Raw genomic sequence first — 14038 nt, 5'->3', positions numbered from 1 at the left:
GCTGGGGATTGCAAGCCCTGCTCCGTTTCCCCGCTAACAGCGGGCGGATGGACGCGGTACAGAAAACTGCTCTGCTCACGCCGCCTCTCCTCAATATCCGCCCGGCATTCACGCCTGGTCGCCGACCCCACCCTCCGGTCCAGTTTGCCGACCGGAGGGTGCTGTCCTGATGTAATTCACGATGGTCGTGTTAGTTTCGTGATTTAAACGGCAGACTGACGAGGCGGTCAGTAATGTATTCAGTATGTATAATGCGGTGTGCAGTAATGTATTATTCTTGATCTGAATACCTCACACATTAGCTTACTCTTGATTTAATACTGTAACGATAGCGCTGGAAGGAGATTCGCCACGCGTGGCTGCGCGCAGGCAGTTCTTCGCACAAAAAAGCGCGTGCAGTCGACGCCACCTCCGCTTTCTGTTTTCACGCGGAGATCGCGGTGGTCTCGTGATCCCGCGGGCTGAGGCGCTCGCTGCTAGGCGACGTGACTAGCACAGCAGCTCTAGCTGGGCTGGCCCGACCCAGCGCCGACCCGGCGGGCCGCTGCGCATGGCTCACGGCGCACCAGCTCAGGTGGCCGCCGTCTTGCAGACGAAGACCTTGGCCGGTGTGGTGTGGAATGGCTTGTGCTCGCACTCGCCGTCGTCCCACTGTCCGTTCGGCAGCAGGAAGACACAGTCAGAGTCGTTGAGGTTGTCCGGCTGGTGGGGCGCCCAGTTCGTGTAGTTGACCACGGAGGCGTCCGTCCAGCGGAACTGGCCCTCCTGGGCCAGGTCGTTGAACCCGATCCAGGCGTACTCGTGGCCGCTGGCGAACGTCTGCAGGAAGGCCTGCTCGTCGGCAGAGTGGATGGAGACGAGTGTGGACGTGGCCGAGACGGCGTTTGCGCAGCTGACCATGGCGTCGTGGTAGAAGACCTTGCGCGTGAAGAGTCGGTAGCAGTCGGTCCCCCATGAGGTCCAGCCGCTCGGGCAGTTCGCCGGGCTCGCGAGCGAGAGCGCGGAGAGCAGGCCGGCGACGAGGAGCCACATGGTGACGGTTGGTGTTGCTTCACCAGCGGTGCGGTGATGACTGCCGTGACCGCGGGGCCGTGAATGGTGCCGTCCGTTGGTGGATCGGTATCAATGGGAAAATGACATATGTGTGTTGTCAGTCCGGAAAAGGAGCGTCCGTGCGAACTGAAGCAGCTACGAGCTGTCTTGCTTGACGCAATCAGACGCTGTTGTCAGAGATGTTCGTGATGCACTCCTCCCTACGCTTTCATGATGTGGGAAGCCTCACATCGTAATGCAAAACCCATAGTGGCCTTCTCACAAATTTCCTCGACCGAGGTCTGACCGGGGGTCGAACGCCCTCGGTCCCATCCGCGGAAATCGATTTTAGCCATTTGTAAACAATGCTAAACTTACGCCCTTTGACGTCAGGCCACCGACATTGAATAATTAGACCTGAGGTGATGTGGTGATATCAAAAGAGCAGATAACGGCATCCGCGGTGGATTTGGATTTTGCCCTACAACGCTGCAGATGCGCTATTGGTCGCGCGGTTCCGCTCGCCAAGACGGATTGCATTAAAAAAGGAAAGCGTTCAGCACATTGGGCACCACCTGCCGGCATGACGCCCGCGCAGTAGCGCATTAACGGGATGATATGAAACAAGTACGTGACGGCGAACAGGCCTGATCGTGGGCTATTTTGCCGTGAGACGGCTCTAAAAGAGTAAGCTATCAGACACGTTTAATCTTGCTTGCAGAAACCAGTTTAAGCCATTTTTAATCATACCGAACTTCGTGCGTCATGTAACCACAGGAAATATGAATTGAATAATCCGACGTGAAGGGGTAATATGGAGCTTATAAACTCCCGGAAATGCAAGCTCTTTTCGGGTATCGTCCGAGTACTCTGAATATGTCTGATCAGATGCGCTCGGAATGAATTCTGGAGCGCAGTTTTAATTAATCTAGAGGGCTGTCGTAGACCGTGCCGTCATTGCTTCCAAGAATGTCGATCCTAGGGTCTCCTGCGTTGCTCAGATGGCTTTGAGCCAGCGAGCGGTTTCCTATGCAATTGAAAGGCCCTTAAAACTTGGGCAACAGCATTCCCCAAACAAAACAACAACAAAAAACTGAGAAAAATGCACCAGATCCGGGGAGAACCATGTTTGTTAGCATATTTTGGGGTAGCCTGTGCTATTTGTCATTGCTCAGCTCATCCCCCCCCCCCCCCCTTCAACCTGACTCATTTCGCGAAACTTCGCCCCTGCCTGGAGACAGTGATAGGGCTTGCTGCTGTCGGTCAAGGGCCCTTGGCACAAAACAAAACGATCTTTTTGGGTGCCGATCAGAACCGTGCAAGCCAGTAAGTCTATTGGCCAAACTGGGACAGGTGCAGGTACCCAGAATGTTAGTCAGAGGATCGCAGGGCCACTTTGGGCTCTTGAGACGATGAAGAAACTGACCTGGAGGCCAGTTCCTGGTTCTGATGTACTGGTGGGGCCACAAGTCACAGGCTCCTACTAGTGGCAGTGAGCAGAGAATCCCGATACAGAAAAAGCCCCAAGTCTTGCAGAGACGGCGAACAAGCGCCGTCAGTGAGAAGGCTTTAAGGAGATATTCTGCAATTACGTAAGTTGTTAAAAGCATTCGCGAGCAACATTATGCATGTAAATAAGACGGTAGTAATAGGCTTCTCCCTCGGAAAAGCAAGAGAATGGAGATGTGGACGCGTTATATTCATTTTCCTGGTTTTCTCCGAGGAATAAGGCTGTTACTTCCGTCTTATCTGAAATGTTCTGCGCTTGAAGATGTTTTAGCAATCATGAGATATGATGCAATAAGCTTACTTTTAACTGTTGGCATACTTTTAAGCGAAAAAGCCTGCCCTAGCAATATAATTTTTCCGTAAAGTACATATGCTCCTAAATAGGTCATTGTTTGATAACGCTGTCGTGCCTCGCACAACATTGATTGAGGGCCAATTGACGGCACTGATATCTAGAAACCGTGCTCACAAACGCCAAGTTTGAACGACTCGACAGGTATTCAGTTTTCATCGCCGCAGGGCTAATGGTCGCCACTTGGCTGAAATAACACTCTTTAAAGGAAGTGTTCCACATTTGTATGCGGTTTTGAACTGAAATAGCCATATTGGAGGTCATTTGGTGCAGATCACAGCCCTGCTCCTCTCAACAATCAAATCCCTCTAGTTTCTAAGCTACACGTCTGCGAAGACTTTCATGGAGACTGTTTCAAGGCCACCCAGGCATCCATGACGTCATAATAACGTCATCCGAATTCTGCCATTCAATGGCCATGCGGCGATCAAGACAAATAAAAATATAATTGGCAAATCGTGCACGTCTGAAATTCGTGAGCACGACTCCCAGATATAATGCCCGTCAACTGCTTCTCATTCAACATTGTCCAAGGTACGATAACGCAACAAAAATTACGTATTGAAGAGCACATTTGCGAAGTAAGGAACTGTGTCGACTAGAGCACTCTTTTCCAGCTTAAAGTATACCAATGGTTATAAGTTAACTTATTTCATCATCAATGATGTTTGCTTCAATATCTTCAGATGTGAAGCATTCCCTTTAAGGTACGGACTTCGGAACACACTCCCCGGGCCGGCAATGGAAGCCCATTGAAGCTGTTGACGTTTGAAGCTCTTCCGTCACAAGTTTTAACACTCGGCAGGTTATGTGTAAAGTTGATGTGGTGGGAGGTTAAGCGATGGAAGTTCTCGTATTAGAAGCAAAGTCGTGTAGCGGGTTTTCCGTTAGAAGTCTTGTCGCATGAAAGTAATGCCACGTAGAAGCTTTTATGTAAGTTTGGGGTTTGAGGTCGAGGGTGCATTCGCAGTTCACCAATAATATTCTGTTCTACGTGACGTCACGCATAATTTTTCCGGACGCGTTTGCAGAACGGCACGTTCTCTGCCTACATTTTCATTACTGTCGTGGCAATACATGCGCAAGCAAAGACACAATATTTTTGTTTGCATGTGCTGAGTTCTTCAAACAACGGGAACTGCAAATTGTGCTGTGTGTTACTTATAGCGTACCTGGCGGCACTTGCGGTCCGCGCTTGACACGCAAAATGATCTTTTTATTACTGAATTTGTTGCGCCATTCCTGTCGCACTTCGATCAAGTCGCAAAAACAGATTGTGTGTGTCCGGCAAAGGCTTCAATGGACGGCATGGATAAGTAGAGATGCGTCACCCGGGTCGCTACGAACACCAAACGACACAGAATCTATGGAGTATGACGTCACTCGTGACGTCTATCGCGTATATTCTCCGTCGTCTGGGTCGCTGTGAATGTACGCTTAGTCGTACAGAACTGTAGGCATGAAAAGTTCTTGCATTAAAAGTAATGTCACGTAGAAGCCTTTGAGTAGAAGCTCTGCCGTGCAGGAATAATGTTGCGGCTAAGTATTTGCTGTAGAAGTGAAGTGAAAATCAAGTCCTTAGCAGTAATGGCGTTAGAAGTGATGTCCGCGGAAATCAATTTGTCAGCAGCCATTGCGTTAGGAGTTTTGTCGTGGAGCTGTAGCGTTGCACGAGGTAGGCGCTTTAATCGACTTGTATTTATTCCATGTCTGGCGTTGCAACGGGTTGCGGTATTGAGCAAGTTTTCTAGTTTCGGGTGCTCCTGTCTTTATTCTTTTTTAGTCTTTCGAGTGCTCGTGAGGCCTTATGAGAAGGAAGCAGGTGGTTCTGGAGCTCTACGATGGTCTGTTTTGCTCTAAATCACTTTCAGCATCTGGTCCGGTTTGCGACGAATACTCCACGTAGTAGCGTGCTGCACCCCTTCCCTCCTTCCTGAACTATGTGCACCTGTGGCGCTGGCCCGTTCCTGGTGAGACACACAGGCAGCTGCACAACTCAGGAGTAAGGCTGAGGTGAGATAAGCACGTCACACTTGGAGGAGTTCATGCGAAGGGGAGCGGGTTCTTCTCGTGCTGCAGCTGTCTGACATGGGTCGTGCAATGTTGCGCCCTGCAGAGTCCCTCCCCTATCACTCCCGTCACCAGTTCTTAGGCTTCAAGCATTAGCTGATTTCAGCTCTGTAAGTTTAATTCGTCCAATCCTCCCCTATGCTGAGCTGCGATTGCTCCTACCAGTCTCCACAATCCACCGACTTTGATAACACTAAGCGGCAGGTGCCAGGTGACCGGAAACGAAGTCGTGGAATAATGGTTTCGTGAGTTCAAAATGAATTCGTGCCGTGCAAAAGATAAGACCGGGCGTATATTTTGCCCTCGCAATTTTAAGGCTGTCCTCTGAATAGATAAACAGTTACACCAACACGAAAATAGAGATTCCACCTTTGCTCTTGCAGCTCCACCACCAGATTCAGCGCGAGTTCGCAGTGCTGTGAATGTTAATCCGCTCCTAAAATCAATCTTAAGGTCGCACAGGTTAAAGACACGCTAGGATCGCATTCTTAACGTACGAATTGATGTCTTAAAACGTTCAGGGTCACTTCCTCAGTACTAGCAGTGAGATCGGGCCTGCGCGGCAAATGGAAAATGCAACGCCTGGCGTCGTTTTTAAAGACAAGTCATAGAAGTTCGCGAGCGTGAGTGTTCAAAACTATGCTACATGATTTGTTTGCTAATCGATTCTGGCTGAAGGTTAAACGCTCCCAGAAGGACATGAGCTGCTAATGTTAATATAAATTGCTGACCCCGTTTAGATCTAGGTAACGTTCATGGTGTCCATAATATCTTTGTAGAACTCAGGGCAAACTCTGACAAAGCCGCTAGTGTAAAATAAAAGCGCCGGCGGTTTATTACATGCAGTCATTTAGAGCGTTTTTCCTTCAGTTTATTGAATTCAAAATACAGACAGAATTGCGTGTTTCGATAGCTTCCTGACTTATGTTCCAGTAAAAAAGTTACAAATAAAGATGAAACGGAGAAAACATTTCCCCTCTAAGTCGTGTTGCCAAAATCAGGCTACCTTTTTGTGGGAGGAGGCTGTCACCATCAGGAGAATCTGTTAGCCCCATGTCTCGCCCTCCCTCCCCCTCCCCGCATACCAAGGCTCTGGCTGCACCCCGTCATTACGCAATACATGCCTTTAATTACAATGCGCAGTCAGCTGTTTTTCTCACTTATTGGAAGGAGCTTGCCGAGAGCATGAGTCATTCTCGGGCCATGCGATCAGCCGTTGGTAACAACAAAGATAACACCGACTTCTTGCGTACAACCAGTCCGAACCTAGGTCAGCCACTGACCTCTGTTTGAACGGATGATCGGTGGCGGCGGCGGCGGTATTTTTACTGCGCTGGTTTTACGCCGGACCACCTGCTGACCACACGTACCTGTCCTGGTCTGAAAGCGGGTCAAGGAACGAGGACACCCTGCCGATGAATTTCCCAGCCGCAGACGGCGGCGTCTGTTTTGCCCGGCGGGCCCTTGCAACATTCGTCCGCGAGAAAAGCGGATTGTCGCTTCTCGTCCTAAGGGTCACGGTCATGCACTGTTCGGCACACCGGGGCGTCTCGTGCAGCCGGAAAAACTATCGGCCTATTGAAGCTGAATGCTACGCAGGTTATAAGCGCTCCGTTTCCATCTGCTGAATTAACTGGCATAGCTCATCCCAGCTACGCATATATGGAAAACACTTGCTAGCCGCCACACAGACTCTCTGACGAGGCTAATGCTTCAATATCGCACGTTATCATACGCCTAGTCGTCCCATTATACCTTTAGTCGTCCCACCTTGAGCTGGATGTCCTCAGATTGATAGAGGTGGCGAAGCCGGGGAAGTATAAAAATTATCACCGCGAAGAGTACAGCATTGCAAAACCACAGTAACCGGAAGATCCCGGCGTTAACGGATTTAAAATGCCGTTAGTTTCATAATCTGAGTTTGTATTAAGACGAGTTCGCCGTTTTTAAATAATGCCAGGTGTTTGGTATAACCCAGGCTGTTATCCTATCTGCCGCTCGATATTTCCCGAATTTTAAAGCTGTTTTTGAAAATGAGACCAAATCAAAGCTTGAATTAATTACTTTGGTGAACATCCACTAAGAATGTGGATATTCCCCAAAAAGGAAGGATTACGAGGAAGTGCGTGACCCAGTTGTTTCAGTCGTTTTTTTTCTTGCCAACAATGACGACGCACCCCGAATTCTGGAACAAATTTCACAAAAATCACCCAGTACATCGCACAGAAATAATCAACGAGACGAGCGGCTGACGCGATCGGTCAGTCTGGACTGGCGACAAGCTGCCTCTCAAATCCCTGGACCACGAAAGCCTGCTTTAGGTCGGATCGGCCAAAGGACCGACTCGCCACACCTGTCACGCTATCAGTCGCGTTGCCATGCTCGACCGACGCACCCAGGGACGACCGTTACCCCGGGGAGATGGATCATCTGTGGTCGGTTTAAAGCCACTCCTTACGTTCTGGCATGTCCTGTCAGGAGACGTTAGGCTTTGGCAGGTCTTGGCAGTCGCAAAGTCGGCCTTTCTCCTACTCATATATGTCTCGTGCGTGGGCGTCAAACACGAAGGGCGTCTGCCTACTGAACTCAAGACAGGAGGACTTTCTAACGCATTGAAAGCGTTTGCCCATATAGGTTGGCAAATCCATCAGTCTCCATTCCCTTATACTGCGGTGTCATCTGCATGGTGACCACAACCCCTTTTGTTATCTATAGCGACCGCTGTTGCTGTTTTATCTTTGGTGCATTTCTTTTTTATCCAGACTTTCTGTTTCATACTGTGTACATAGTGATGCTAATCCTGAAAAGCCATACTGCATGAATGGCCTAAAGATTCAAAACAGCACACTGTCTCCAGGCTCATCCCATGCCGTAACAAGGCGCCTGACTGGTCTACACGACGTTAGTGATTGCACCTTTACTCACCTCGCTCGCTCCACGGCACTCAAGGCGCTGTACTGGTATTAATAGCCTGTTTTTAGGGCCTCGTGGACGAGCAAATCGCCTGTAATCGCGACGGGAGAGCTAATGGCGAGGATGATCAGCGGTCGATTTTTCACGGGCCGGGTGGCGAACCCAGGCAGCGACGCTCCTCATAGTCATACCAATGTAATCGTTTTTATCTTTGAAGTCGATGCGCACTTAGCCGATTCGCCGTCGCGGCCTCTTAAAGCAGTTGGTGTGCTCCCTGGCGGAAGCTTGTGTCCTGAGGGCATTGAGTGAGCCCCCTTTTCACCTTCCACTAGCTGATGGATCGTTGGTCGCGTCTGGAGCTCCCGCGGTAATTACGGGTGTGCCGCTGACCGGTCGCTCGCTGGGATCTCGGCGGTGGGGGGGGGGGGGGGGGGGGGGGTGAGGGTTTCACACCCATTCAGGGGCGCGGAGGTACCGGTCAGCGGGTCGGCTGGCTAGGCGAGCCGGCTGGCCAGGTGGCCCAGCAGCACCGGGCACACCGCTAACCACTGTCTTCTATAATCGTGGTTGGCGTTTTTGAGGTTACATGCAACTAATCAGAATCAGTTTCCTTCAGCCTTCGGTTTTCAAGGAACACTAGTCCCGGAGGGTCATGATCGAACTTAACAACAGCCTCAGTGTCAGAAGCCCGATATCAGCAACTCCACTCCACTGTTACGCTGTTAAAAGCTAATATAATATCAGTTACCAATCGTTTGCAAGGATTTTCAGCTTGTGGAGAGTTTGTGTCCGTCCATGGCGTTGATGCTGGATCTCGCGATTGGCATGTCGGCTGCTGAAGTATTTGATGGGCGCTGCGTGTACTCAGTGTAGTAGCCTGTAACCAACGCCTCCAGCTGGCAACGGCTGTCTGATCATGTCGCTGCTTACGATTTAGCTGTACCACCAGTTTTACAAGCTAGCCAGAATACCTATATGCAACGCCATTCGCATGCCAGGAGAGGGTTCGGATGCCCCATCGTAGTACGACGGTTTACTTTTGCCCTAATTCGCCGATTTTCATGACGATAGGAGAACGGTCGTTGTGACCCATGCCGTTACCTAATCAAGAAATACGGAGTTCCGCAGAAATTCCGGCAGTGCGGTGGCCAGTTTTACAATTCGCCGCAATTGGTATCCAAAAAATGGCCGCGATTGGTAGCCAGTTTTATGTTTCTAGATTCATATTTCATCCCACCAGGACAGGTCCAATGCCAATAGCTTCTGGAAAGGACCGTTTTCTGCTTTGCATACTCATATTTACGTAGCAATGCATCTTAGCAACGTATAACTTACACAAACGTGATTATTGTTAAATTGTGAGCATATATATATATATATATATATATATATATATATATATATATGTGCATATATATATTTAAAAAATTGAAAAACACGTAAATACACATGTGTGTGAGATTTGTTTTGAACATATATTCCTTATGTATGGCTCTGTTGACGTAACAGTGTCGGCCGCCGCGCGCCATCAGTGAATCTGTGTGTTGCCGCCTGCTGTCCGCGCCGGCCGAAGATCACCATGCAATATTCCCACAAAAACATCGCAGTTCAGAAATTAGATTAGTACAGAGTGTTTCTAACGTCCCAATATGCACGATGAATGCCCATAGTATACTGATATCCCCCCCGCCCCATTTAAACGGCTTTGAGCAGATGGCTTCCAACTCAGGTATCACTTAAGGCTGCGTTCACACTCGTATGAAACAGACCATGACCGCAAAATGCCATTTACCCGTACATCTAACAACTTGTAAAAAAAAATATTGCACCATGCGTCACTGCATGCAAAAATTTATGTACCAGCTGCCAACATTCCGGTCTCCGAGCATAGGAAAATGCTCCAAAATAAGCATGAATGCAATGCCACCACTCGTTGGATAGCACTTGATCCAGCCGGACCGGTGGTGGCTCATGTTACAGTAAGCGTGTTTGATGCACTTCTAAATAGCCCAGTTAGAGCTATGAATACGGAAGCTGAATGTCTATGGTCTTGTGACATTTGTGTCATGTCACGGATCGTATTGCAGCTCTCAACGCGATAAGGCTGAACGTAGTGTCCATAACACGTGTTGAGCCTACTAACGCGATCCAAAAATTGAATTGCCTGTTGTTTACATGATCCTATTCACTTACCTTCCCACATTCTGGAACCTGAGCTTTTCGTTCGCGGCCACCAACGAGCCGGGCCGCCCGGCATGATCCGTGCGTCGGGTCAGGTAACCCTTCGGGTTCCTGATGCCCTTCGAAGGGAGAGTCCTTTGTATTGACCGAGCAGCTGAAAACGATTAACTTTGACAGCCGACACTTAGCACCTTGAGCGACTTAAAACGACCAGGGGTGTCTTCGGCAGGGGGAAAATTGTTCAAGGAATAATTATCTCTACAAAAATCGTCCGCAGATATTCGCCATTTACGTTCGGTTGGCACGAAATTATCGCCCAGATTCGCCTTTCGTTCATCATGCTCAGCCAACGATCATTGCTATGAATAACGGAAAAAGATTCTCCGTCTTCACCAAAATTTTCCGGGATTCTCCCCCGGGACGAATAATTATCTGGGATAATTTTCCGCGTTGGCAATGCCGAACGCCATTTAGGAAATTTTTTTTAACATTCCGGATAATTTTCCGGGGCTATCTGCCGGCAGAACGCACCTTAAATCGACAACGAATCGGCTAAGCGCAATTACTGCCTGCTGACAGGACTCCCGAACAACCACCCTTTTTGTCGTCCTGGCTCTCTTCTGCCCCCCCCCCCCTTCCTCTACCAGGACACCCACCCTTCAACACTTCGTCGCCCTGCCGCGGCGGAACGACACAATAGGGACGTGAGGGTGAGGGTCTGGCGGTTTCTCACAAAACCGGTAATCTCATCCCGCAAATTATTTCCTAAGTAATTAATAACATTTTTGTCCACACACCAGCACGACGCTGACACCCCTCTGAAATTCATCGGAAGAAGGTGAATAGCAATTAACACTAGGGAAGCCCAAATCGGTATAGCGAGAAAAACCGATCGACATATGGATATCATCAAAATAAACATGCGTTTTCGACCAATATTTTGGCTCACGATTTGTTCAGTCGTTGTAACTTAACCAGATACAAATCATCTGTATTGTATCTTGATATACCATGATGGTAAACGTGGTCTGTACGCGCTGTCTGAGTGCTCGTGAGATCTGAGCCGTCGAGGTTCGTCTACTGCACCCTTTAAAATCATGACTCCCCCAGCTAAAATGCGAAATTACAATAATTTGATAGTTGTGGAGTCAGAACAAGAGATTCGGATTTACTAGCTGGTAATATTGAGTGTCAGATAATATCGTAACTCGTGCATGCGGACGTCAAATGAGATCGTGAGGTCGTGAGGTGGACGTCCAATGAGACAGTGATGAGGTGGACGTCCAGTGAGGCGGTCGTGAGGTAGTTGTGAGGTGGACGTTCAGTGAGGCGGTAGTGAGGTGGACGTCCAGTGAGGCGGTCGTGAGGTAGTTGTGAGGTGGACGTCCAGTGAGGCGGTCGTGAGGTAGTTGTGAGGTGGACGTCCAGTGAGGCGGTAGTGAGGTGGACGTCCAGTGAGGCGGTCGTGAGGTAGTTGTGAGGTGGACGTTCAGTGAGGCGGTAGTGAGGTAGTTGTGAGGTGGACGTTCAGTGAGGCGGTAGTGAGGTGGACGTCCAGTGAGACAGTCGTGAGGTGGTCGTGAGGTGGACGTCCAATGAGGCGGTGATGAGGTAGTCGTGAGGTGGACGTCCAATGAGACAGTGATGAGGTGGACGTCCAGTGAGGCGGTCGTGAGGTAGTTGTGAGGTGGACGTTCAGTGAGGCGGTAGTGAGGTGGTCGTGAGGTGGACGTCCAGCGAGGCGGTCGTGGGGTGGTCGTGGGGTGGACGTCCAATGAGGCGGTGATGAGGTAGTCGTGAGGTGGACGTCCAGCGAGGCGGTGATGACTTGGACGTGAGATGGAAGTCCAGTAAAGCGGTCGTGACGTGATCCTGATGTGATCGCCAGCTAAGGTGGCCGCAGAACCACCTCATTCGCCAGAGTCACAATGCTTTAGTTTCACTGAACGTTTGATCCAACCAAAGAACCAACATTTCTAGCACGCGGGGCTTCCGAACCAGATGACCGCAGTGGCTCGAATGCTGTCTCTACGCCAGATCATGTGACTTTTTGTCTTTAGACACTAGTCAATAGAATCTTAGCTATCTTCGAGGCGTGCCTGTGCACTTGTCTCACTCGAAATCAGCTAGGTATTTCCTGTCGTTATTCTTTCTCTTGTTGCAAGTCACAACGGACGGATGCAGAGTGCATTGCTTGTGACCAATGCGGCTTCCGCAGGACGTGCGGACTGCGGTGCAGGGTCAAATGCGATCAAAGTGCATTGTGGCAAGGGCAGGAGCGCCAATTTCTAAAATTGATTGGTGGGGGCGCTGCGCCAATAAAGTTGATCTAACCTACCCTCAAATCCTGAATTCTCGCCGGCTTTTGACCACCGCGATTTGCGTTCCTGATGCCAAAAATGGAATGTAATAACACATTTGGTCGATTCAATATAACTGCCTTGATGTTGAGAAATAAATTCCCGTTTGAGGTTGATGTGATATTGATGATAATCATATATGATGATTATGTAGATGGTGATGTGAATAACCCCAAGTTACAAGCAGTTTAGACACTTGCTGAATTTCATTGGCTCAGCAGTCTCTGTTTTGCTCACATGCCTTGGGGTGGGGTTCAGAAGAGCATTGAGGTTTGAGTCGCCACTGGTCCCCAGTTCTTCTCCCCTGAAAAGTATACAAACTGACAACCCTGGTCAAGGATCTATTATGCGTATTTTATGGTCGAGGCTGGTTGCGGCTAGTCAGTTTTTAGGTTTGTGGAAAGCCAGCGCGTCCTCGGCGGATAGCCAGGCAGCAAATCTCGAGACCTCGGCCCAATTTCATGAAGTGGCGGTAAGAAATCTACGCCCCCTAATGCATGTTGCGTGAACCCATAAAATAAGGGCAGCTTTGTGTGACCAGTGACCCGAACCTCCAATTCACCAATGCTTTAGAAATTGAAAGATCAACGAAAATCGGTTCGTGTTCGACTGAGTGTACCAAAACGCAATAAAAACCGGTGAAAAACGCTCCAGTTTTTTGTTTTGTTTTGTTTTTATGGCGTTAGGTCATGATGTTTGAGGCATAAGCTGGATGTCAGAATAAGGACTATTATTGAGCGTTTTTTGTTTATAAGACTCATTCAAATATATAACAATATCCCAACAACAAACCGTGCCAGAACGTTCTTAAATTTCCCGAGGTCTGGCAGGCTTTGGAAAATTTATCATGGCTTCGCTGAATAGTACAGCAAACGTACAGTCACCTATCTTAAGGGGTCCTTCATTGCTGCTTGACCAAAGGTAAAACTGTCTTCCAGATCCAGCGTTAATTACGATTACCATCTTGAGTTTGCGTGGACCATGCTGCAGGATCACTCAGCTGTTCAAGTGTGATGAATGTACGTTGGAAACAACTGCTCGCATAAGGCACCAAGAGGTAAGAACCATGGTCCAAGGCATCAGGTGCGACCGGGAAGTATTTTCGCATGATCATAAAACAACAAAACTGCGTAATAAATTCACGGCATTGAATAATACATAAATGTGGCAGAATGATGAACGGAGTGGATTTATGCATCCCAAAGTCATGGTTCGAACCCTTGGGCATGCATTTTTCAAAAGCCCCCGTTCACCCCACGACTGGCTACCGCATCGGCCGGCAGTACGTTCCCTGCGCCTACCCTATCTATCAGCGGCTAGCCGGCTAATCTGAAACCAAGCTAGTGGCTGGGGGCTCAGGCGACTATAATAGTGTGACTATTATAGTAGTGACTACCCAGTGTTTGATTATTTGTTACCGAGTCAAAAATCCCTCCGAGAAGCCAAGCCTGGTGACACACTGGCCTTATTAAGGCAACACTATACTGACAAGCCGTGTTCGAGCCGGCTGGTTCTGCTGTGAGGTGTTTACGCATCATGAGGGATATTTTAAAAAATGCATCGGCGCCATACTCCTGCCGTCCTGACCGTAGATGGGTCAGGAAATCCCGCTGTGCGACGC

The 14038-nt window shown here is 49.1% G+C and overlaps 1 protein-coding gene across 1 annotated transcript; it reads right to left on the bottom strand.

Moving 5' to 3' along the window:
* Positions 1–570: 570 nt before the first annotated feature.
* Positions 571–1032, bottom strand: LOC119092183 (CD209 antigen-like protein E). Its single transcript, XM_037215161.1, has one exon. It carries the CDS (start codon positions 1030–1032, stop codon positions 571–573), a length of 462 nt encoding a protein of 153 aa, XP_037071056.1.
* Between the last annotated feature and the right edge of the window lie 13006 nt (positions 1033–14038).

The sequence above is a fragment of the Pollicipes pollicipes genome, unplaced genomic scaffold (assembly GCF_011947565.3).
Source record: "Pollicipes pollicipes isolate AB1234 unplaced genomic scaffold, Ppol_2.1 Scaffold_3447;HRSCAF=4054_pilon_pilon_pilon, whole genome shotgun sequence".
Classification (NCBI taxonomy): Eukaryota; Metazoa; Arthropoda; class Thecostraca; order Pollicipedomorpha; family Pollicipedidae; genus Pollicipes; species Pollicipes pollicipes.
This window is presented reverse-complemented; position numbering and strand designations above follow the sequence as displayed.

Excerpts from the sequence above, each read along its gene's own strand:
- LOC119092183 (XM_037215161.1), bottom strand. The coding sequence starts at position 1,032 with ATGTGGCTCCTCGTCGCCGGCCTGCTCTCCGCGCTCTCGCTCGCGAGC.